The following is a 26,822-nucleotide window of genomic DNA, read 5'->3' as shown; positions in this document are numbered from 1 at the left end:
ACGACCCTCGACCGCCGCGCTATAGGGCGGTGCGATACTCAGGGTCGTTTTTCAAGGGGGTCAAGGGAAGTCCGCGCCCCGAGGCCACGTTTATTAATATCGGCTTCTCGAACTCGACTTGAAAAACGTACAATTTCCCACGCTTCGAGTATCTATTCAGCTCGAGTCGCTTCGAGAAAGAGAGATCGTTAACCGTAACGTAATCTCTCACCGCGAGCTGGAAAAACTGCGCTCTTTCACCAGCAAAGATCCTAGAAATTTTTTATTCACATTTCCTCACACACACGAAATTATGTCGCATGTTTGTGTAACTGACATTTCTACTTATTTTCACACTGGTTTATATTCCCTTAATAATTTTTTTATATTCAATTATAAGCACATATCTCTGTTCGAACATATGGTTTTCATCATGTAATATACAGAGTGTCCCAATTCAATCTCTTGTGAGAACGCAGGAGCGGATTGAGTTGAATACAAAAATCCTATACGATATTCACAATAATTATTTGTGCATTATTGCGCAAAATCGTATAACAATTTTCTTTAATTAATGATTAATTAATTTTTAATTAAAATCTACGTGGTTATTTGCAAAATAGTAGAGAAGTTTTTTGTTCAGTTGAATTCAATGTACAAATATACGACGGCAGATGTCGTCTACAACTCATCTACTGTACGTGATTATTCACAAATCTCCTACAATTAATATCTCGATCATTATTGCGATTATCGCAAAATGGGACTTTTTTATTCATCTCAATGTGCTCTACGTTCTCACGAGAGATTGTGAAGTCGAAGTGGGATATTCTGTATAATTTTCTGTTTATTACTTTCTATTATATTTCACAAATCTCTGATTTCCATTGTATTTTTATTTTTATGCGGTTTTAGCTAAAAATGAGATTTACAAAAATAGAAAATAGTTAATAGAAAATTATCTAGCTAAAATTGCAGAAAGAGACATAATCAAAGCGTGCGTTGCAAAAGTAGAAAATAATAAAGAACCATGATGAGAAATATATGATCGAGTAGCGATATACTTCTAATTAGATGCCCGAGTCGAAATTTTGACCCTGTATTGAGCCTTGAATTCTACACCGCAGTAGGAGCTAAGATAGCAAAGTAGGTTTAATTCTAATGATATAATTTATTCCTATTTTGATCCTGATAATGTCTGAAATTTCCGCTTTTGCTCTTTTTAGTATCAAAGTAGGTTGTATAATAGTAGGATCTTAAGAAGTAGATTCAGTTGCGAACTTCTATTGAAGCTTTAGCTCCTACATAGAATATGTATTTTATAGAATTCAAAGTTCAACATAAGGTTAAAATTTCGACTTGGAAATGAGTGTCAATATCGTAAAAATAGATTTCACCAGATTTAGATTATCTCAGTAGACTCAAACTATTTTTAAGAGCGTTAAAGTAGCGTCAAAATTTTGACAAGGTAGAGTTAAAGATTCAAAAGAGAAGGTAATGAGTATCAATATAGTCAAAGTAGGTTTTACCTAGGCTACAAATCGTCTAAGTAGGCGCAAACTATCCTTAAGAGCGTCAAAGTAGCATCAAAATTTCTACTCGGGTTTACACAGCAGATATAAGAAGATTCAGTGAAAATAAGAAACATAGTAAATGGAGAAGCTACGCTTTAATTACCGAAATTGTCAATCTTTTATGTGAAAAAAAAGGAAATATTAATTATTCTCTTATCAACTTTCTCACACACGTGACATATAAGCTGTTGAATGCACGCCTCCGAACTTTGTGTCAACTTTCCGTTGAGATTTTCAACTTTGATCTGGAATTCGGCGAGAGAGCCGACAAGCCGAGACAATGGCAGCTTTCGCGCGCTATTTTCTCTCTCTTTCTTCCTCTCTCGGGTTGGGCATAACTCTTTCGGGCGTGTGTGCACACACCGGATGCTCCTCTCGAGCAACGATGGTAAACCGACTCGAACGCGTTTTGCCGAAATGTATTCCTGTTCTATCTCTCCCTCTTTCACCTCGTATCATCGTTCTCACAATGTCACGACCGTCGTGCGTGATTCCGGCACGACGTCACGGTCCCATTGACGTCGACCCCGTCGAGAGACACCTTAAACGCTTGTAAAACATTTTCGTGACCCCCTTTTTCATCGTAATTCGACGAACAGAGGCGAGCTCTCTCGGTTTCCGGTGCCGCGAAAGCCATCGATGCCTATCGTACGTTGTTCGTGCGCGTATTTGAAACACATAAACCACTCCTACGTCCTGTGCCGAGAGAGCCGGGGAAATTCAATTTTCTATCGTGGACCCGAGTCGAAATTTTGACCCTATGTTGAACATTGAATTCTACACCACAGTAGGAGCTAAGATAGCAAAGTAGGTTTAATTCTAATGATATAATGTACTCCTACTTTGATTCTGATGATATCTGAAATTTCCGTTTTCGCTTTCTTTAGCGTCAAAGTAGGTTGTAGGATCTTAGGAAGCAAAGTAGGTTCAGTTGCGAACCTCTATTGAAGCTTTAACTCCTACATAGAATATATATATTTTATAGAATTCAAGATTCAACATAGGGTCAAAATTTTGACTTGGAAACGACTTAGGTTGTAGATTATCTAAGTAAGCTCAAACTATTTTTAAGAACGTCAAAGTAGCATCAAAATTTTGACAAGGTAGAGTTACAGGTTCAAAAGAGAAGTTAATGAGTATTAATATCGTCAAAATAGGTTTTACCTAGGCTAAACCGTCTAAGTAGGCGCAAACTATCCTTAAGAGCGTCAAAATAGCATCCAAATTTCGACTCGGGGAAACTTTTGAGGGGGTACGTACGTCGTACGCCAAGATCTGTCCAGCACGCTCGAGAAAATTGTACAAATCTCGAGATCTTTCGAGAATCGAAGGAAGGTCAAACGGATTGGCCAATTCTATCTATCCTTTCGTACTTCAAACGATTCGGTCAATTCAATTCGGACACTTTATACAATTTGGAGGTGATACGGGAATATCGTTTTTTCTGAGAGCATTTTGCTTTCTTTTTGTGCTCCGAGCAATCAGCCAACGTAGTTCTTTCGAGTTCTTCACTTTCATTAAGTAGTTTTAAAATAACAATTGATAATGTATAATATTGTTGATTTTGTCACAAAAGGAATTGAACGATCGACCTTCGCCCGCCTTCGGTCGGTCGATCTAGATTATACGAGTGTCTCGCCCGAGAGATTACAGAGATAGTCTCGCTACTTCATACCTACCAGCCACAATTTTAGAGCCAAAGCTCTTTCATTTTTGTCACTAGGGGCGCCTCTGGCGGGTCCCCGCCCGGTGCTGCCACCCTGTTCTCCCGTCATTACGTTAAGAGTTAGGAGTACCAAAAATTTTTTGGGTATTTTCCCCTACTTTTTTTTTTTGGGTGGGGGTGTCCGTATAGACAGGGTTGGGAATCTCTCGGGCGAGACACTCGTATAATCTAGATCGACCTTCGAGATTACAGAGGTAGCAGTTTAGAGCCGTCCCAAAAAATTCTTTGGTCCCTGATTATTTGTGTTCATAAACATCAGAGCAAATCAGGTCTAGTTAACAGCTACGGCGAGGAGCAGATACAATGCATATGAGAATATGTAACCCCAAAGAGTTATGAGCGTGAGCGTAATATTGTGTGCATAATGTCAACGTAGAAGTACCGTTGACGCAAATGATTCCTCCTGCAGAATTATCGGTCGGTGGAAATCCGCAAATACTCTGGATTTGGCCGACCAGCCGGCCACTCTCTGAATCTCTTCCAAACTGACTCCTTTCTCAAAGGCTTTCGAAGTGGACGCATGTCGCGTGCTATGTGCAGTGAATCTTCTGTCGACACCGCAATGTACCAGGGTAGTGCGAATCCAGCGTCCCAGCGTATCCGTTGAAACTGCGTGATGTGGATGTTTGAATGAAATAATCAGTTGGTTTTCTGCGCCTCGCAGAGGCTTCGTAACCTCGAGGTATCGGAGGAACGTACTCGCAATGCACAGACTCGGTGCGTCAGTGAATAGCGGGAGTTTGAGTACGGATCGCGTTGTGCTTGTACCTGATGTTTTGATCCTGTTGGTAATACGGATTTCAAGCCCCTTAGGCGATCGGAGTACGTTAGAGACCTTGATTAAGGCGAATGTCTGGAGTCGATGGACTGTCCCGAGAGCCAACAGTAAAGTTAGCTTATATGAAGGTTGTTTCAGGGACAATGATTCCAATGGAAACTATTCCTGCAGATGGCGCAAGACCGGATCCACATCCCATGTCGTATCATACCTTGGTCTGCTGGGGCGTATCTTCGAGCATCCCTTAATAAACTTACGAATTAGCTCATTGGTGCCAATCTCCTCTGAGGACAGTACAGATAATGCGGATCTTGCGGTGTTTAACGTAGAATAACCCGCTCCTGCGTTATATCGCTCCGAAAGGAATTGTAGAACCCTCTGCGTTGTGACCTCAAAAGGATCCGTATTATTTTCTTTACTGAGGTCCCACCAGAGGCGCAGGGCGGCGTTGTACTGCTTGAAGGTTGATTCTTCCCATGCCTGGAGCATTACTTGTACTGCGTCGTCCGAGGAACCTCGACGTCGTAATGCTTCGCCGATAGCTTGGCGGCAACCAGGGTAAGCTTGAAGGCCAAGGGATGGCAGTGCGTTCTTGGGGATAAGACTAAACGGTGGGAAAGCATAGAATTTTAACGTGGACCACGAGATAGTGAAGGCATTAACGACGGAGGCGTGGGGATTCCTGCCCCAAGAGCAATAAGTCGCGCACTTGGTGTTTACTTTTGAAGTAAAAAGACCAATATTCGGTGTGCCAAATGCCTGATGAATCTCGCGATAAGCGTACTCACCGCCCTCAACAAGCGAGGAGGCCGATGTCCATCACAATCGCGAGGAAATCTCACACGAGATCCGACCCGAAAGCGACTCGGTCTCGACCTTCGGCCACCGACTGAGACAATAGTTGCACCGGACAAGTCCCAGATTTGGCATTATGCGGAACACTTATCACAATTCATTGAGACGTGGGAATCGGTTACGGCTGACCCGTTCGCACTGGATTGTATTAGGGGTTACAAACTGCCCTTCACGTCTTGGCCACATCAAATACGGATCCCTCCTGAGAGAGGATGATCTCAAATGGAACAAGTAACGTTTTAGACGGAAATAGATCGTCTTTTATCAATAAGAGCAATTGCTCAATGCGAACCTGTTGAAGGTCAATTCATCTCCAGCTTCTTTTTAGCGAAGAAGACAGACGGCAGGAGTCGATTCATCCTGAACCTTCAGGAATTAAATATATTCATTCAGACCGAACACTTCAAGTTAGAAGATCTGCGCGCCGCTTGCAGGTTATTAAAACCCGGCATGCTGATGGGTTCCATTGACTTGAAGGATGCCTACTTCCTTATCTCGATACACACCGATTATAGACGCTTTCTCCGTTTCCGTGTCAATGCTCAGCTGTATGAATTTACATGTTTTCCGTCCGGTCTGAGTTCGAGTCCTTGGATGTTCACCAAGATAATGAAGCCGGTAATGAATTCCTTACGTTCCAAGGGTTTTCTATCTATTATCTACCTAGACATTCTGTGTCTGGGTAGCTACTTGCCAAGCTAACTTACGGGCTACGAGCCCGTAGGGGCTCGTACCATAGAAGGAGGAGGGTATACTAGGTGGCGGCGGGACGCCGTGCGTTCGAAATCTGCGTATCTGTTTGTTCCAGAGAGAGAAAAATATCGAGAGCACGGTTTTGTTAGGCCGGGACTCGAACCCGGGTCTTTCGCTTGCCGGACTGCTCTAAACCACTAAGCTCTCTGACGTTCCACGCCTACGATACTCTCCTCTCCCTAGATAACGCTCAGAGATGCCGTTCGGAAGCGACATCCTCTTGGCGCGATCCCGAGCGCACGGCGACTACAGAGAGAAACAATGTTACTGTACTAAATGGTACAGCTGTCAGTCTCTCAAAGTCAAAGGTTGCTATCCTTTAAGATCTGCTGTCCATGTATGCTCGTCTCCACCGTTGTCCCTCCTCATCCGGTGCAAATAATACAAATAAGCCCCGGAGTCGACACCAATTTTTGGGTAGCCCCCGGGTGCTTGCGCCATGGGAGATCCACCATAGAAGGAGGACATACTAGGTGGCGGTGGGATGCTATGCGTACCTTCGATCCGTTTTATTTTTTCTTTTCAAGGTTAGACAAGGCCCAGTAAAGCGTTCGTCACACAGTATGGGTCTTTTTATATTCACTTGAATCTCTAAAAAATTGCAGAGGAATATCTGCAATATCTTGTATATTCTGTATTGAAAGTTTAAATTAAACGTTCGTCACATGATCCTCGATTGTGTGAACGATTTTGTACATGCTATCATGTATAAAATTGTGCATGGAGCCGTGTATAGTAATATACGTGATTTTGTTGACTGTAAAGGTTTCATTTTTTCGTACATGCTATCATGCATGCACCAATCAGCGATCAATTTTCATATTGGAGCCGATAATATGCTCCGAAATCATCTGTGAGTGTAAATGTCACATCATCGTGTCACAATCAACGTAATTTCGATGCTTTACAGGATATAGGCAGGCTTTCTTTTTTATACGTTTTAATTAACGTGATAACTTGTTCTTTGCTTCACATTATTATTATTTTGATATCAATTTATGAATTGATACGTCGGTTAAGATACGATAGATGTGACATTTACACTCACAAATGATTTCGGAGCATATTATCGACTCCGAAATGAAAATTGGTCGTTGATTGTGCATGCTGGAAACATGTACGAAAAAATGAAGCTTTCACAGTCAACGAAATCACGTATGTGTTACCATGCACGGTTCCGTGCACAACTTCATAAATGATAGCATGTACAATCATTCATATAATTGAGGATCGTGTGACGAGCGCTTAATTTCCTTCCTTCCTTCCTTCCTTCAATATATGGCTACAGGCCTCTATAAGAGTAATGCCCCTACGCCAGTTTCCGATTAATGATATAATTCGAGAGCAAAGTCTTGGAAATTTCCAAGACACGATCCAAAAAAATCACAATCACAAGTCCGAACATGTTCGAACATCGTGACGGCGATTAGGCCGGAACTTGAGCGCTTAATTTAAACTTTCAATACAGAATATACAAGGTGTCCCAGATTTTTCTCCGCCATTTTTGAGATGCGGAACGGATTGAGATGAACAAAAAAGACCCATAATGTTTTGCGATATTCGCTCGAGTCGAAATTTTATCCTATGTTAAATCTTGAATTCTATAACGTAGCAGGAGTTGCTGCAAGTTAGCAAAGTAGGTTTCTAACGATACAATTTACTCTGATGATACCTGAAACTTCTCTTTTCACTTTTTTTTAGCGTCAACACAGGTTATATTCTAGCATGTTACTAAAGCTCTATGCCAGGCAATAGGAATAAGTATTAGCCAATAGGAACAGGAAATAAAAATAATTGACCAACCCGAATTTTTATTCCCGGTTCCTATCCATACAGATTCTACTTTTAACCTTACCATTCCATTTAACATTTATTTTATTACTTTGAAACCTACATCAACCTCTTTTGATTCTTTTTAATTTGAGTCGAAATTTTAACATTACTTTCAGCCTTAAATTTTATGCACAATGCCAGACAACAGATAATACCTATACAGAACAAATATCCAAAATATATCTGATGGATATCCTATAGATATGTGATATTTATAGGATATCCATCATGTATTTTGGATATTTGTTCTGTATGGGTATTATCTGTTGTCTGGCATTGTGCATAGAATTTAAGGCTGAAAGTAATGTTAAAATTTCGACTCAAGTTAAAAAGAATTAAAAGAGGTTGATGTAGGTTTCAGAGTATTAAAATAGATGTTAAATGGAATGGTAAGGTTAAAAGTAGAATCAAAATTTCGACTCGGGCACAGTAATAGTCGAGATATTAATTAAAGAAAATTAGTGAATGATCACATACGATATAGTAAATGAACTATAATGATCGTTGATTAGATCGCACATTAGGTCAAACTGAAGAAAAAATCCTCTCATCATGTGGCAAATGGCCACATAGATTTTTAGATATTAATTAAAGAAAATTTATGCATTATGGCGCACAATCATATAACAATTTTCTTTCGTTAGTAACTAAAAATCTACGTGGTTATTTGCAAAATGATAAAGAACTTTTTTGTTCAATTTGATCTAATGTACAAGCATAAAATAGCACACATCGCACTACAGCTCATCTACCATACTGATCATTCATCAATTTTCTTTAATTAATATCTCGACTATTATTGCGAATATCGTAAAATGATATGGAATTTTTATGTTCACCTCCAATCTACGTTCTCACAAAAATCGCGGATAAAAGTCTGGGACACCTTGTATGCATAGAGCATACATATTCACATATATACACATTCCCTGTATGTATAGAGATATGTTTGATACAAAATCACGTGTGAAAGTGGAGCACGTCAATCTGAGAGCAGAGGGCACCTGGTGCATTTTGCAAATAACCACGTAAAATTTCGAATTCAGCCATTTTCGATGAGATCTCGCGCTAACAGAGTTCCTTCCACTACGTCGTGCATTTTGATTCATCAATATTTTCTCATTAACATCGTAAATTTCACGGTAAAAGGATCATTATTATCATGTACAGAAATTAATGGGAAAAATGAGTGGAAAAAGAATCACAACTTATCTTTAGTATCGTTATGTATTAATGAAAAGAAGAGATGGAAAAAGTTTTTATATCCGCTCGATTACGCCACGTGTACGCAACCCTTTTTACAAGTACAGGCCGCGTATGCTCCGGCGGTTACCTTCGAGAGCCATCAAGGTGATCCGAATTCGTCGACCGGAAAGTTACAAAACGGCCGTGTGTACACCCCGTGGTCGAAGTGGCCAGGAAACGGCGTTTAATACAACAATTTCAGTGCGGCATGCCTGGACAAGGTATACACGCACAAACATATACACGCACATGTCGCATTCACTTGCGACAGAATTTCCTGCGGGGTAAGGCAGAGAGAGAAAAAGAGACGATGGGGAGAGGGAGAGAAAGAGAGGACGGGGGCGAGGAAGCCTTGGGTGCGCGATGCTCAGGAGGGGACTACGGAGATCGTATCATCGTTCTGCTGGCACGACACGAGCTGGCGAGAGTCCGTATCGTAAGAGCGCTGTCGTCGGCGAGGGAGCGGCGGTTGTTCAGTCGAGCTCGGGACGGCCGCAGTTGAGCTAGTGCCGTGACAGGAAACGGAATAGTGAGGAGTGAAGAGTATCTCGAAGAGTTCTGGAGGAGGAAAAGGAAACAGGAAGCGAGATCAAGAGTGAAAATAAAGAAACGACCGAGGGAAGAAGAAAGAGAGGGATAGAGAGAGCACGATGGTAGAAAGGTATAAGAATTTTAAGAGAACGAAAGAAAGATACATTCGCGGTTGAGCATCTACGGGTTAATTCTTTGACCGAGCTACATTAGGTCTTTCAAAAGATTTCGGAGCAAGAAGAACTAAAGGGGTGAAATAGTAAGGAACAAAGTGAGAAAGAGAGAGAGAGAGAGAGAGAATTCGGTAGTGGTTGTTTGAGCAGGAGCAGTAGTAGTAGTAGTAGTAATATAGTAATAGTAGTAGTAAATCGCGAGGCAGGCTGTGCGCCGTCTCTCGTTAGCCCTCCGTTCCGAATTGATTCCACGAGCGTCCGCGCATCGGCGCCGCGACGCGACGTGATCTCGTCGCCACGTTCGCCGCCGATCGTCGCGCTCTCCGGGAAGTCTCGTCGTCACCGTCGTCGACGTCGTGCCATCACTGCTGCTGCTGTTGCTGCTGCTGTTGCTGCTGCCGCCGCGGTCGCCGCCGCCGCCGTCGTCGCCGTCGTGGTCGTTGCCGCTGCCGACGTCGTCCTCGTCGCGCGGATATACGCCAGTGAAGATGCGGTGGTGGTGACAGTGACAGGTCGCGCGGTGAGTTAGGACTCTGGCAAGTTCATCAAGCAGAGCAATCGTCGTCGTCGTCGTCGGTTTCCTTCGTGCTACGCGACATTGACGCCGTTCGTGCTCGATTCGGTGCCGGATAAGAATCCGCAGTGAAGAGTCCAAGAGAAAGAGACAGAGAGGAAGGAATAACGGATACAGAGAGAGGGTGAGGTGAAACGTCCCCTCGTCACCCGGCCGGAAGTTATGACGAGCTCGCGCTCTGTTGGAGAACGAAGAAATCGCGCGCATGTGTTCAGTAGGATATAGTGTCAACGACAAGTCGCCGCTCGCAGATCTGGATACCTTGCTCTCTGCACCAGCGGGGCCTGGATTGTCGCATGTTAGGATGGCGCTGGCGCGGTACGTACTCCTCTCATAGTTGTGCTCGCCGCCCGTTGTCGGAGAAGGCAGGCAAGCCAGCCAGCTAGCTGGCTGGCTGGCTGGATGGCTGCTATAGGGTGGGTCTTCGTTCGTCCGGGGTAACGGACGAGGCAGAAGGCAAAGCGGTCGAGAGGGCGTACGGGAGGGCAGGGGATGGCATGTTTGACCGGTACGCGCGGGGAGTAATCGCATCGATCGTATTCCGCGCGAGCCGGTTGAAAAGCGCGAGGACACGCTCCGCCTCGTCGTGGAATTTTCATTTTGATGACACTCTCGCGATCAACAGCTAGCCAGAGATTCGTCCGGCTGGGGATCTCCTTCTTTCTTTCAAGAGAGAAAGAGAGATGGGATACCTTTTAATTTTTATCTCTAACTTTAGACTCGAGAACGCTTAATGGTTTTGACCGGTATTATTATATTAATTGCATGGAAGAAAAGAATATGTCTGGATTAATCGAATATCCGGGGCAATAACGTACCAGGGTTCCGGTTGAAGTCTACCGGGATTCTGTATTGAAGTTAATAAGCAGAAGCTAGTCAAGCAGAAATCCTGTTTGGTTAACCAGAATCTTGTCAACTTGAACAGAGAATTCTGGTAACTATAACCGGAATTTTGATTCGTTCATATTTCACATTTGATTAATTCAAACTTTCTTTTCCCTCTATCGATGTCACACTTGAAAATTTAGCCAACAAAACATTGACCTCTTTTTTGACAAGTATGCGTCGTATTGGTTGCGCTGAATTGCAAATGCTCTGAAACACAAATGGAGAAGTGAATTGGAGCATTGCTCAATATGTGAAGAAAACGATAAACGATTTCAAAATTAATATCTGGAGCCTGTCAGATTAGGCGCTAAGGCCTGATACACAATGTGCTCTTTGCTTCCTGCTTCTTATCCCCTTGTTCTGGCTTAAGATTTATAGTTTAAGTTTCAGAAAGAGATAAGGAGAAAGAAAGAGAAAGCACAATCAGGCTTCGGCGTAAATGATAGAAAAGTCCTGCAATGAGTTGCACATATGGAACGTGCATTATATCTGTATTGATATAGTAATATCGTATCGGCCATCAAAGGAATATTGGATCTACGCAACTTATGGTTGCATTAACGCGTATTTTGTTGAATAGATCCAATATTTCTTTGATGGCCGGTGACCGCCGATTTGGCTGATCCAACCGCTTCTTTTTCTCAATGTAGTGATAATGATCTCATGTCACTATTATCATTTTCGTTAGAGCAACCAATATATATATTTGGAGCCAAAAATAATTATAATTTTGGTTAGATCGATCATTCTTTTTTCTCTCAGTGTATACGTACACTGAGAGAAAAAAATAGTTGGAATAACTATAATCTCACTATATTTTATAGTTCGTTTTGGCCTCAAACATATATTTATAGTTCATCTAAACATGAAGATATAGTAGAATGAACACAGATTATAGTCACCATAATATATCACCACAGATTATAGCCAGATTATAGACAATTTATAGTCACCATCTTATTACTCTATATATATGGTAAAGCACCTTTTCGGAATATAGTTACATGTACCTATATTTGCCAAATATTCCAATTGTATTGACTATATAAAATAGTTAATTTCTCTTACCATTCAATATTTGCTACCTTACTATATTTTTTATTTCAAATAATTATAATTCTTGGTAAAAATTTTACACGGATCAGTTATACTATGCTAATATTGTAAATATTACAAATATTATGGTAACATTTACTATAAAAATTATATTCCTAACTATAATCTTTTTACTATGCCATTATAGTTCCAAATATCATATATTTTTTTCTCAGTGCACAAGAAATAGGAAGCGTAATCGTGTCAGAGTTTATCTAACGACATTCTCATAATCGCCTCTACGTCATCGGCATTTTTCGGAGCTCGTCATCCACTTTGATATTGATACAGCATACTTTGTCACTTTTGATAGTAAATTCCATGACCGAAGCTGCGCGACTATTTTCCTTCTATTTAATACATCGCTTCGCGTCTCTCACGATCGATCTCGACCTCGCGGGAGGTCACACGCGCGCTGCGTGAACGCCCGTATCCGTTCGCGAGTGAACACCGACGAATTTTCGCGGTGTCGCAGTTTTGGCAGAAACGAAATCGCGAAGGTGAACGCTGGCGCGAAAGTAGAATTCCTTTGTGTATCGAATAACGACACGCGGCGCCTTAATGTGTCAAGGAACGTCGAGTGTAATCGTGGCGGCACGTTGACAAAGCGTCGCGCAGCCTCCGATTGTGTCAACTTGCTGTTGTTGTCGCGATGATGACAATGCAGTTACGGCCGGGCGGAACTTTTCGGTAATTTTCGGAGCATCGACTAACACGCGTCAGATCGCCGAGGCGAACGCGAATATCTACGTCGAAAGATACCGGCGCAAAAATGCAGAGAAAAGTCGCGCGTGATTACAAACAGATAATCGCAGCGAGATCGTATCGTCGACAAGCCCGGGCAATTATCGCGAGATTAGCGTCGAGGGTCCGAGCGATAGCTCGGTCCCGATATTGTGCTCGGAACTTCCCAGTTTTTCCGACTTTTCGTCCCCTCGCCAACGGTCAAGGCGACTCGCACCTGTGACGATGGTGTGACGGTAAAATACCGTGACAATATCGTTTCGTTCGTGCGAAACGTTTGCATACATCCTTTCCGGCGCAGTTGAGTCACAATTGGCCGTAGTTATGTAAGAATGATCCACATGGAGTACATTCCGAGAAAAATGAAGATTCCGAAGTCGAAATTTTGGTTCTATGTTAAACCTTGACTTCTACTACGCAGCTAGGAGCTAAGTTAGCAAAGTAGATTTAATTTTAATGATATAATTTATTCCTACTTTGACTCTGGTGCACTGAGAGAAAAATATAGTTGCTTTCGGCGTCAACTATACTCCTTTGTGATTTTAACCATAAAAATAGTTAGGAAAACTATTGTTTTAGTAAGTGTTATTAGAAATATGGTTCTTTTAATTACTTTTCTGGTTAAGATCACAAAAATGTATAGTTGACGCCAAAAGCAACTATATTTTTCTCTCAGTGTGATGTTCGAAGTTTCCCTTTTCACTTTCTTTAGATGTTGAATAGATGTTGAATGGAATAACGAGGCTGAAAGTAAGATTAAAATTTCGGTTCGAGTAGGTTAAAAAGAATCAGAAGTGGTTGATTCTTAAGTTTCAGAAGTAGATTCGTAGGTTTCAGATTGTCAAATAGTTGAAAGGAATAGCTAAAAGTAGGATCAAAATTTCGACTCGAGTTTGATATATGATTCAGAAAATATAAATAGCATTAAGGTTCTTCTCAATCGTTCAGGAAATCAAGCGTGATCACTTTTCTTCCCTTTAATTGTGTTCATCGACAAGCTTAACCTTTAAAAAAAATAGGTGAAAAAGACGCATTTAGTAAAAATGACGCAACTAGTAGAAAATAAAAGTCATCTTTTAGTCAATTTTAAGTGCCGATGACACTTAGATTTTTTTTATTATAAATAGACAGACAGATTACTCATTCAATTTGTTAACATCATGTTAACAAAAAATAAAAAATCATAATTTTGTGGGTTGGATCATTCTCGCATAATTACGACCAATTGTTGTCGCAAATGTAGAGTAGTCACAATTTGTATTGCAAGCTATTGTTTAAGAGTTTACGTGATAATTATAAAAGTCCAAGTAACAGTACAAATATTTTGCCTCTTATTATCAGGTTGGTGCAAAAGATTTGCCGTGTTTGCCAAGTAAAATAGAGAAAATTAAATTAAAAAGTGAATTAGTAACTTTACGAATAAAATTAACATCATATTAGTGTGTTTTAGACGTCTAACGAAACATGCTCTCTACCTAAATCCTCTTCATTGCAGTTGTGAAACAAGACGTTTCATATATTGTCATTTATGAGGAGCCAAAGTGACAATTTACGAGACACCCAACATTACAACTGCAATGGAAGATTTCAGGAAAACACAAGTATTTTTATTATATCCTTATTTATCGGATAAAAGTGTAATAAAGGAACAATATTTATATCTCTTGTACACAGAGAGAACGATTTGGTTCAATCAAATAAACGCTTCTTTGGAATAGTCCAAACGAATTTTTCGATTGATCAAATTTTGTTTGAAGCAACAAAAATATTTATTTGTGGCTTAGTTCCAAAGAAATATTTTTGTTGTGTCAACTAAATAATTCGTTTGGACTATTCCAAAGAAACATTTATTTGAATCAATAAATCGTTCTCTCTGTGTACCGTCATTGCGGCTTCTGTCAAAACCAATTGCTGCGCAAACTCATAAGTAGTTGGCAATCATGTTCACTGGATGGCCTCTTAACTTTTTCAGCAAAATTGTATTAGTTTCGCACAAACGTGCACATAAATATTCGTCCCTTTATTCTTCTTTTATATTCGATTCTCTCTACTTGTCCCGCTCTTCTGTTAGGTATCCTGCAGTGCAACATCTATGAGGATGATCGTAGCGTTACACGCTTGTTATAATAGTGTTCAGCAAATGTCACGTGTATACTTCATTTGGAGTATAGACCGTGCAATTTAGCGCAACTATAAAGAACAGGCCTCTTTCTCATCTTTTCGTCGCTGAAAGATATTATTTCTGGAAAATTAAAACTGGAATTAAAAAGGACTTTATATATGATACTTTCATGTGTAATATCATTATTATTATCGATATCGAAGATCTTTTTTCTCTTTTTTTCTGGCTAATTTATCTGTTCATATTCTTTATTTACAATTACAAAAAATTTAATACTAAAGTGCATATTTATCTTAATGATTTAAAATATAGTGACACTTGATAAAACAGTTATCTTATAATTATCAGTCATTAACTACTAATGAATAATCGTTTCTTCACTGAAACTATTTCAAGAATTAGCTAACTTACTCCTGATCGAGCTTTATTACCACAAACCTTGTTGGGACATCAATTTATGATCTATTCGCGAAATTTCAAATAGGATTTGCCTATTTTGGTTATATTTGGGCCTTACGAAGGCGTGTTTATTTTGAGGCATCCCTACGTTGAGAAAAAAATATCTGAAAAGTAATAAATATTTATCAGATGGGTACCATTAACACATATTTACATATTTAAATCGAAATTCTTTTCATTTAAATAAATATGTTAATGGTACTTAATAAATATTGTTAATTTAAAAATTTTTTTCTCAGTGTGACTAAGGCTGCTACATACTTAGCACCCGCCTCGATCACTTTCTACTACCCGGAGTGTTCTTCAGTTTTTCCGGAAAGCGTGTAGAATCACGTCGACCTACCGATGCAATTACGGCGCGAGCGGTCTGAGGCCTCAACAAATATCGTTAATGCGGTAAACGTATATGATCTCGTCGTTGTAGTGCATCGTCATTGTCGTCGCAGTCGTCTTCGTCGGCGCGATTTTGAGCCGCGCTGCGCTCTCGAGAGTTCTTGGTCAAGTCGAGCGGAGGAAGGAGCGACGGAATCAAGGTGAATACACCTTTTTATACGTTAGACGCCGACCTTCCTGAGGCTGCTGCTGATGCGGGCTCCGTCACGGCTCGGCGATTCTGGCTGCTTTCATGTAGACACACGTCCGACCGTGAACGCCGCGCTCTCGAGAGCGCGCGCGCGCGAGACTCGATGGAATTCGAACGTGGAGAAACGGCGTTATCGCGCTCCCTCGTGCCTTCGTTTCGTTTCGTTCGTTCGTTCGTTCGTTCGTTCGTTCGTTCGTTCATTCGTTCGTTCATTCGTTCGTTCTTTCTTTCTTTCTTTCTTTCTTTCTTTCTTTCTTTCTTTCTTTCTTTCTTTCTTTCTTCCTTCCTCCGACCATGCGTTCTCGACGATCGTGCAAGGACGAGGACTCTCGTGGCCACGCCGCGAGGTCCCCGCGCTCTCGCCAAGTGTGGAGGAAGGAAGCGTCAGGGAGGACGAAGGTGCGAGCTGCAGACGGACGCGTGTCTCTTGGGAAAGAGAGCGAGTAACAGTTGACGACGACGACGACGACGTTGTAAACATTCTTGCTTTTCGCGCAACCAAAGATACATCGCATCAAAATCTTCTGTCGCAAATATGATTTTAAGTCGCGCGCAATTTTACATTGCAAGTACGATTTTTAATCGCGTGATTTTATATCATTAATGTAATTTTTAATTATAAGAGGGCATGGTGTGAGAACCGTGATATTTATGTAAATTTTGAACATATAAAGAATAAATTAACTCTCTTTTTGTACCGCATCAAAATATTCTTTGAAATATTTACTAGAAAACACAAGTTTTACCGTTGAAAGAATAGTTGAAAATGAAAGCATGATGAAGTTAAATGATGTAATCTTAAAAACATCAACTCAACCTCATTATACTTTCTTCGTGAAGCAGAATGGGATTTTACAAAATTTGTTTATTTATCGAATCATTAATTTTTTAATATTTTTAAGTGACTTATTAAGACGTGCAATATATAAGGATGTGTACATGTATATATAAGGATATGCACGTTTAATTAATTATAACTATTTTTTAACATTTTTTTCATAAAACAATGAGGCTACCTTTTTTATTATCTTTTTTTTACTAGAATATTAATGTAAATTAATATTAAGTGTAGTAGTTTTTGATAATTTTTTGAAACATATTAAAATATAAAAATTATATGTAAAAAGAAATAATACAATTTAACATTTTAAGGCTGTTATAATGATATCTCATTATGCTTTTAAATGTATACGTTTGGATCAGATAGTATAAAATATCATAGATTGTCGTGCGGTATTTATACAGATATTTAACTAAAATGACGAGTGATTTTGAATTGTAGGTGCGATTTTGCGATAAAGATCCAATAGCATTGTGATTCAAGAGAAGAAAATCGCAATACTTGCGATATATTGCAAAATCGCATATCCCAAAATGCAATTCGATTGCAAACCTGCCGAAACTATTCAGATAAAGACTTTCAGAATTATCACAATATGAGACAATCAATCATGACGGGAAAAAACTGCAATTTCTTTTAATCTTATTTATTAAGCAAATCTATTGAATAAATCATTAAATTTACACATCGTAGTAATGTAAATTTTGCACTATTTATGCAATAATACAAATCTGCTGCGAGTTACATTTAGATTTTTCTGTTGCATTTTGTATATTGTTTTGTGTAAATAAAAAATTTTTTTTTCGTATTTACTTCGGGCTTTAGTCTCGATATTCTGTGTCTGACTCATATCAAAATCATAATATTGAGAGAAAAAATATAAAAAAAATAAAAAAAATATTGATTCAATGTGTGCCAATAAAATATGTATTTTTTAATTTTATTTATTTTTTATCTAAATAGAGAGAATGAAAGAATAGAGAAAATTAACTATTGCTTTCATGAAAAGTTAAAACTGTATGATTTTCCATCTGAAAAAGGAAAGCTTTTTGCAGTGTGAAAATATATATATTTATATAAGTAAATACATTATTAATATCGACTGAGTAAATATTTGTTATTTTTTAGATATTTTTTCCTTTAGTATATGAATCTTTTATGGGAAGTACAACCTCTGCAAATTGATTAGTAAAGTTGCTATTATATTTATGTACACATATATAGACTTATTCCGTAACTTCTAACGATAAACTCTTTAAACTGGGCCCACAGCATCGTTTTAAGCCGTAAGCTTAACTAACCAACAGTCAATTATTCTTGAGACGTAAGGAGAATAATCGACTGTGATTGGTCCATTTGCTTATGGCTCACGGCTTAAAGCGGGGTTGCGGACCCACCCTTATGGATCAATTCAATATTTGCTGGATGCTTCGACGATCGCAATCGCGGGAGCTTCGCGCGGCATATTTGGCCACCGAATGCGCGAGTCTTTGCCATTCTACGCGATTGATTTTCGAACTTGAAGCGTGGGAGGAGAACAATGAGAGGCGCGGCGTATCGGCCGCGACGCAGAGCGAAGAGGTGGTTAATTAGGACGTGACTGCGTTCGCGCGAATATAATCGCGTTGAAATGTCCGAAGGAGCGCGAGCGAGACCTCGTTCTCGAGGTGGCCGGTGTGTCGTTTCCGAAATGAGAAAAATAAAGGACACGCACGAACACAACACACATCGCTCTCTCGTTCGCTCCTTCATTTTCGTAACGCACTCTTTACGCTAACTGCTGCCTTTACGTATTGTTGTTTCACGGCTGCACTCATTAAACGTTATTAAATTTCACCGGGTAGGCGGCCGTAATGATATTTTTAGCTCTCTCGAAAGGCGATCGATCGGGATGTTATACCCTGCGATTCGCCAAAATAGACGAGCGATTAAGCCCGATCGATTGAGTGTGACTGTGAACTCTCCTTCGAATTTAACCTTTGAGTCATACATTTTATTTTTCGGTAAAATTGACGTATGAGGAATTCCGGGACGGATTTCGAGACGATTACAAATTCGAGGTTAAAAAGTTAAAACTCAAAATGGCTCCACAAATTTTCAAAATCAGCAAATCTCGCTTTTAGCATTATCCAGAATAAACGACGACATTTCCTTGATATGAAAAAGAAATTTTTGCGTTTTTGAAAAGTAATTTGCAGCAAACATCTTGTTAATATTTCAGTAATTTACTGTAAAAATTGAATTTACATAACATCTTAAAAAAATATATAAAATATTATTGTCTTTAATAAACTATTAATATGTTTCGACGCGTGGATTCCTAATAGTTAATCCTAAAATGACTTTTATCTGAAAAAAGCGCCTCTCTTTTTATTTGCTTACAGTAATTTGCTTACAATAAAAAAATTGAATTTTCAAATTATTTTTTACTTGTTTTTTGTTCCTTATGTTTATAAGAGAACGTACAGTAATATAATTGACTATATGTGCCGACAAGTTAGTTAAAATCTCTGAAAATGAAAAAGAGATAAGTAGGATTCTATCACCTCACTATGACTCAAAAGATTAGCGCTCAAATTAATTTCTCATGTTTAAAAAAATTTTTCATGTACATATGATGTTTAAAACTAAACTACTCAACACATTTAAGGTTAAATTTTGTTTTTCTAATTTTTTTATTTTCCCAACAAAATAGTTGGTGTAAATATTAACTTACTGTTGCTGCCAACATACTAAAGAGGGCAGTCATATTGCGACTGTCTTTCACGTCATATCGGCTAAGACAGGAACAGCATTCATATTGGGGATAAATAATGCTGAAACTGGATTGCGATTTCAGACTCGCAGTGAGCAGTAGAGGGTTATACGCTCAAACGTGACGCGCATTGTTGCGAACGTCCAGCCGCGATATTCGCGCAACGCCAGCAGCGAAGTCACGGTATTTTCAGTTTCGTCGGTAGGACGGCTCTGATTACCGTTAGTCATTACTTCCTGCCGTTGTACGTTATTACGTACGCCCGTGTGTGTGTGTGTGTGTGAGGTGGCATCGGCTCGATCGAAACGGTGATTCACGCGACTATAAGCGGATTCTCTCTCTTTCTTCGGGATCTCCCTTCTCGTTCTTGATCGTGTATCGCGACTTCTAAATGACATTATGGACATACGGAATTACGGAAGAGCTTGGTAGAATTCTAATCAATTGTAGTCATTGATAGAAATCGCGATTAATTGGTGAAATTATAATTAAGATAAAATTATAATTAAGTTATAAATGAAATTCTAATTAAAAAGAATGAAAAAGGATAGAAAAAGGCTAGGCAGTAAATAGTGTTTAACTTATAAAAATATTTTTTTACATTTAATAAGTGATATATTTAATACATTTATTCAATAGCAAGAAACATTTCCTTTAAATAAGTGAAGAAATTGTTTATTAAACAAAAATATTTATATTTGCATGCAAACGAACAATTTACTAAAACTCAAAACAACTTTATTTCTTAATAAATTTTTTTCTTAGTGTCACGATAACGAAGCTTGTGTCTCACAATTATCGTAAAACGCGCCGAAGATCGGATATTTCGTCGACGACTATGACCGTCTTATTAAGGTAATTGTAATCTCGTCTGCAAAGTTTATTTGTATAAACCAAACTTTTTGTCTAATTGTTTTATTTATTTTATTAGTTTCATTAATTTTGTGCATTTTATTTACTTTATTTATTTCATTTATTTTATTTACATTATTTTATTTGTTATTTATTTTACTAGATTTGGTTTCCGGATTTGAGCCACGTAGATTCATCTTTGATTCTGACGTTTCGCGAACATTTCAGTCCACCTCCCTGATGAACAGTTCGTTCCTTCCTGATGAAGCGGACTGAAATGTTCGCGAAACGTCGGAATCAAACAAAGATAAATCCACGCGGCTCAAATCCGGAAACCAAATCTAATATGCATGGGTATCGCGAAAGCCTAAAATATCATATATTTATTTTATTTTTGTCATTTTCGCAACGCCATCGTACTTTGATGGTAGCACATGATTCTCGTGTAATGACGAGGTTGGATTTACCTTCTCCAATTGAGACAGGGATTTATTGACAGCGTAGTGGTTCTGACACATTCTACTGAAATATAACATGTTAATCGTGCGGTTCCAGTGAGACAAATCACTGCACATGATACAGTTCAATGTACGTTGAATGTCGTGGTGGTCATTAGTGATCGGTATCAATATAAATCAGCAGTCAACATGTTAATGATATTACACAATATTTATCGCTATACTTACACGAAGAAAAAAAGATTGATAACTAATATGTAGGAAAAAAGAGCCGATAAGAATTAAGTACGGAGAGTAAAGGGCGATAAATTAATTTAACACAATTTAAAGTCTGTGTATTATTTCTAGTAATATCCATATTTAGATATTTTTGAAATAATATGATTTTAAATTAATTTTAAATTGATTTATTGTACTACATTATTCGTGCATCGACTCTTATTGACTTTTCTTTCTTAAATGCTGATTGTGAATGAGAGAGCCTTAATTTATAGAATTTTCGTTTAAATAAAGATTGAATTAATGTGACAATAATATAATTAAACATATTTTGGTTGAAAGAAATATAATTTCAGGTTTAATGAAACAAATTTGGTTCTTAAAAAACCAGAAATTCTGTTTCTTTCAGCCAAAACGCGTTCAGTCGTGTCAGTGTCACATTAATTCAATCAATCTTTTTTCTGTCTATATTGTAGTATATTATCTGCCTGTATTGTATACTTGTAATATACGTAAAAATAACAATTTGGCCAAGTGTTGACCAAGTGTTGACAAGAATGTTTCGAGTTTTCCCCAAAATGTTTTACGACTTTCTGATATCTTCATACTAACAGTGCATTCAGATCACACAGTGAAAAAGACTCTCTCACTGGACAAATTAGTCTAGACGGTATAATTTTTAACCGATTTTAATAATTTTTTTTTTATTTACTTATTACGAATTGCTCTATAACTTTGTCGAGACACTTTTTAAAATTAGAGCTTCAATTCAAAATGGCAAATTCAAAATAGTCTTAAAAACATAGAAACTATGAGATATTGAATATGTGTGCTTGCACCAGACAAAATATATACGGGTTTTAAAGATTCTTAATTACATATCTGATGTCAAAATTTTAATTTCTTGTCATTTAAGAGGACCTGAAACAACCCGAAATGTTTTACGACTTTCTGATATCTTCATTCTAACAGTGATTTCAGATCACGTCTTTGCTCACATATTAATACATGTTGCTTGTTAAAATATGTAAATTTCAAAATTTATCTTGAAATTTACATATTTTAACAAGCAACATGTATTAATATGTGAGCAAAGACGTGATCTGAATGCACTGTTAATATGAAGATATCAGAAAGTCGTAAAACATTTCGGGTTATTTTAGGTCTTCTTAAGTGACAAGAAATTAAAATTTTGACATCAGATATGTAATTAAGAATCTTTAAAACCCATATATATTTTGTCTGGTGCAAGCACACATATTCAATATCTCATAGTTTCTGTGTTTTTAAGACTATTTTGAATTTGCCATTTTGAATTGAAGCTCTAATTTTAAAAAGTGTCTCGACAAAGTTATAGAGCAATTCGTAACAAGTAAATACAAAAAAATTATTAAAATCGGTTAACAATTATACTGTCTAGACTAATTTGTCCAGCGAGAGAGTCTTTTTGCCCACTGTACGCCGTCAGAATCAAACAAAACTCGTACTATTATCTGAGAATATGCGCTGACAAAGTTCCCTTCATGCTGCAACCCAAAGCTAGAATCATTTCCGTAATTCACTCACAATTTCGAGATGCACAGTTTTGGTACTGAAGCAAGTGAACAGCGCAACGTATCCCTTGGTAACAACTGCTCTGTCATGACGTCTGTTCTCACGAACTGCGAATGGACTTGCACAGTCCTACTCCACTAGTTACGACAGCTCTACTTTTTTGAGTGGCTCGTTCCAGTGGTAAATCCTCCATAATTACCTCAGCGCTTAGTTTAAAGCGAAAACATTTTAAACATTTTTGTACAACTTTTTGAGTCTCCTTTCGTCCACTAATTGACCAAAGTTTCTGACGTATAGAATGAAGTAGTTGTTCTGTTGTGGACAATGTTGCAATCGTAACGTGCCCGTTACGTATAATTATGTTACGTGTTATGTAACGTGTGATTTCTGGCTAATAAAATCATTTGGCGTTTCTGTAAGTCGTGCAGTGCGTCGATAAGTGAGGCCTCGTTTTAATGCTCATAGATTCGCGACGGAATTAAGATCTTTACCGTTAAGGCACACTTCGTGCGCCATCAGAGTGGAGCGGGCGATAAGTGTCGCATTGACGGTCATAGCGAAGAACCGGAAGCGATGGCCGCGTCGTGGTATCGAGGTATCGTGCACGCGGCTTATCGCCGGCTACGCAAACACTTCTCTATTGCATTTTCGTAGCTTGGCGTCTTTTATTACGCTATCGTGTGCACGCTCGTGTATACGCATCGTATACCGTGTTCGCGCGCGCGCGCGCGCGTTTCCGTGTTTCGTTGCACTTTTGTCGTATTGCACGTGTATTCTCGCGATGACCTTCGCGCATATCACACCGCATATTATGCACGCGGCTGCCGTTTCTTTATTTCTACCATACGATCGCGCGTCTTTGCTTTAATGCCGGTGACACACGACACTCTCTAAGGTATTAGGTATACAACTTTGCTTCCGCCGTTTTTTTTTCTGAAATTCGAGGCTTTATTGTAAAAAACTGGTTATACATTTATGATTCAAAGTATTGTCCATCGCTGGTCACTACTTTCTCCCATCTTTTGGGCAGCGTACGAATCCCGCGTCGAAAAAACTGGTCATCTTTTGAGGCGATCCACGAATCGATCCAATTTTTTACTTCTTCATAAGACCGGAAGTGCTGGTCAGCCAGGTCGTGTGCCATTGATCGAAACAAGTGATAGTCAGAGGGAGCAACGTCTGGAGAATACGACGGGTGGGGTAGGACTTCCCATTTCAACGTTTCCAAGTACATTCTGTCAAGAAAGTACCGGGAATTGTTAAATAAAACACACATATTTCATTTATTCATCAAAATTTATTGGGTCGCCTTCAAAGTAGGCTCCATTTGAAGCAACGCACGTATGCCATCGTTTTTTCCAATCTTCGAAATATTTCTTATAGGCGCTTTCCGGGATGGCCTTCAGTTCACGCGCCGATTTTTGTTTGATGGCTTTAATCGACTCAAAACGGGTACCCCGGAGCGGTAATTTCAGTTTTGGGAAGAGGAAGAAGTCACACGGTGCCAAATCTGGTGAATACGGTGGTTGTTAAAGTACATTTGTTGAGTTTTTAGCGAGAAAATCAGTCACAATCGTAGCTCGGTGAGACGGCGCATTCAGGTCTTTTGGAACGAGTCTTGCGGTCATGTGTCTCATGCCCAAATTATCGACTAAAATCGAATGAACGGGCTCATGGGACATGTTAAGTTCGTGTGCTACCTCTCTTAAGCTGGAATGACAGTTTTCGAGTACAATTTCTTTCACTTTTTCGATGTTATCTTCGGTCAAACTTGTCGACGGACGTCCAGAACGAGGCAAATCTTCGATGACTTCTCGACCCTCCTTGAAGACTTTGTACCACTCATATGCACGGGTTTTTGATAGTGCTGAATCACCATAAGCCTTCTGCAACATCTTCAATGCATCAGCACACGAAATTTCGTTCGCAACACAAAATTTGAGACAAATTCTTTGTTCAATATTTTCACTCATTGTAAAAATCGGCACGCACTACTGACATCGACTGACTTAACCAGCTGTTGTAAACACACTGGTTGACAGATTCCACTCTAACTTGGCATCATAATTAAGGACAGTTGTACCAACCTGGGAAAACAAATTGTTATACTTTCGACTAGCGCGGGCAGTTTAAATCGACAATTCCCGATACTTTTTTGACAGAATGTATATCTTGACCACTTTCGCAACATGGAGTCGAATATTGTCATGCTGCAAAATCACTTTATCGTGTCTCTCGTTGCGACCGTTTGTCTTTCAATGCTCGGCTCAAACGTATCAATTGCGTTCGATACCGATCGCCTGTGATTGTTTTAGTCGGTTTTAACAGCTCATAATACACTATGCCGAGCTGGTCCCACCAAATACAGAGCATGATCTTGGAATCGTGAATATTCGGTTTGGCCGTTGACGTGGAAGCATGGCCGGGAACTCCCCATGATTTTCTGCGCTTGGGGTTATCGTAATGAACCCATTTTTCGCCCCCAGTCACAGTGCGATGCAAAAATCCCTTCCGTCTTTGCCTTTCAAGCAGTTGTTCACAAGCAAACAAACGCCACTCAACATCTCTCGGCTTCAATTCGTACGGCACCCAATTTCCTTGCTTCTGAATCATTCCTATGGTTTTGAGGCGTTTTGAAATGGCTTGTTGAGTCACCAATGATCGTGCCAATTCTTCTTGATTTTGACACGAGTCTTGATCAAGTAATGCCTCCAATTCTGCATCTTCGAAAACCTTCTCTCTTCCACCGGTCTTCGACGTCAAAATCACCGTTCTTGAAACGTTGAAACCACTCACGACACGTTCTTTCATTAATAGCGGCCTCACCATAAGTATTTGAGAGCATTCGATGAGCCTCAGCCGCAGATTTCTTCATATTGAAGCAGAAAATTAAAACCTCCCGCAAATGACGAGAATTTGGCTCATAAACTGATATTTTTAATCGAGAATAACTTTATGATGCAGACACAAATGTTTCTATAAGGTTATGTTGACAGATGCCCAAGTTTATTGTATGACGTCTATGATCTATTTATTTCGACCACCACTTACCGCTAAAGCCATCTATAAGAAAACGGCAGAAGCAAAGTTGTACACCTAATACAATCAGTATTCTTCGCTGAAATGCTAGACTTATAATCGGTGATTCAGTTAGAAATACAGCACTACATTCGATAAAATCTCGTTGAAAGAATCAGTTATTAGCGACTGTTCTAATTACACAGGCCCACAATTTAAAAAAAGTTGTCTGGGGGTCTGATTAGGTGTACTATACGTATTTTAGGCTGCTGAATCCAAATCCGGTGTCAGATTTGCTCCATCACCTTTGAGTTTCCCGGAAAATCGAGGAAATCGTGAAAAGGAGCAGATATCCATGTTTTTACGGAGACATGTATTCAAGGAAAATTCTAGAGAGACAAATAACCCCACAACCAACCAACGTTGAAAATACATTATGTACTTCAACATCTGATGACTAGAACAACTCAATAACCCATATACTATCATACATATTCGGTTTTAGTTCACCTATCAATCCTTTAACATCGCATAGATTAGAAAATCTAATCTGTGCGTGCTCTATCATGGTCACATTCATGTTATTGTCCATGAGATGGAATCTTTTCTCTATTCGAAATATAAATTCTACAATATATGATTGTCGATCAGATCAATGCTGCTTCAGAGAATGTTGGAGACGATGATAACTGCCCCGTAGGGGATGTGTAGAATGATTCGTTTTCCATGTTGAAGTACATAATGTATTTTCAACGTTGGTTGTGGAATTATGGGGTTATTTATCACTCTAGAATTTTTCTTGAATACATGTCTCCGTAAAAACCTGGATATCTGCTCTTTTTCACAATTTCCTCGGTTTTCCGAGAAACTCAAGGGTGATGGAGCAAATCTGATACCGGATTTAGATTCAGCAGCCCAAAATAAGCATAATACACCTAGTCAGACCCCTAGCACAGACAACTTTTTTAAAATTGTGGGCCTGTGTTATTGGTGCATTTTGCTAACACAGTGTTATTATGTGTAAAATGCATGGACACACATAGAGGTCCTTTCATTGATCTAATAAGGAATATTTTTACTGATACACATTTTGAAAAAACACGAAATGAGAATATTACATAGTATGTCAATGGTAGCAGATATGACATTGATCATGTCACACATATGAATCTCTCAAAGAGATATTCTCATATATTTCTGACAAAAAATCTTT

At 39.0% G+C, this 26,822-nt stretch overlaps 1 protein-coding gene across 3 annotated transcripts in view; it reads left to right on the top strand.

Annotated features, from left to right (window-relative positions):
* The window catches only part of LOC116840472 (protein roadkill), a 223,911-nt gene that overhangs the window by 122,649 nt on the left and 74,440 nt on the right, over positions 1 to 26,822 (top strand). The window contains exon 1 of one of the 3 annotated variants that reach the window (XM_032807232.1): positions 9,121 to 10,339. The exons of 1 other annotated variant lie outside the window; for it this stretch is intronic. In XM_032807232.1, coding sequence (XP_032663123.1) covers positions 10,227 to 10,339 — 113 coding nt within the window. In that variant the 5' untranslated portion in view covers positions 9,121 to 10,226. Of the gene's footprint in view, positions 1 to 9,120; positions 10,340 to 26,822 lie in introns of those variants that run through there. One more of the 3 variants, XM_032807233.1, reaches the window with a different exon arrangement.

This window comes from Odontomachus brunneus, unplaced genomic scaffold (genome assembly GCF_010583005.1).
Source record: "Odontomachus brunneus isolate Ranch 3 - 2012 unplaced genomic scaffold, Obru_v1 Obru_scaffold_010, whole genome shotgun sequence".
In the NCBI taxonomy this organism is placed as follows: Eukaryota; Metazoa; Arthropoda; class Insecta; order Hymenoptera; family Formicidae; genus Odontomachus; species Odontomachus brunneus.
Note: the sequence above shows the minus strand (reverse complement) of the source record. Positions and strands in the feature narration are given on the sequence as shown.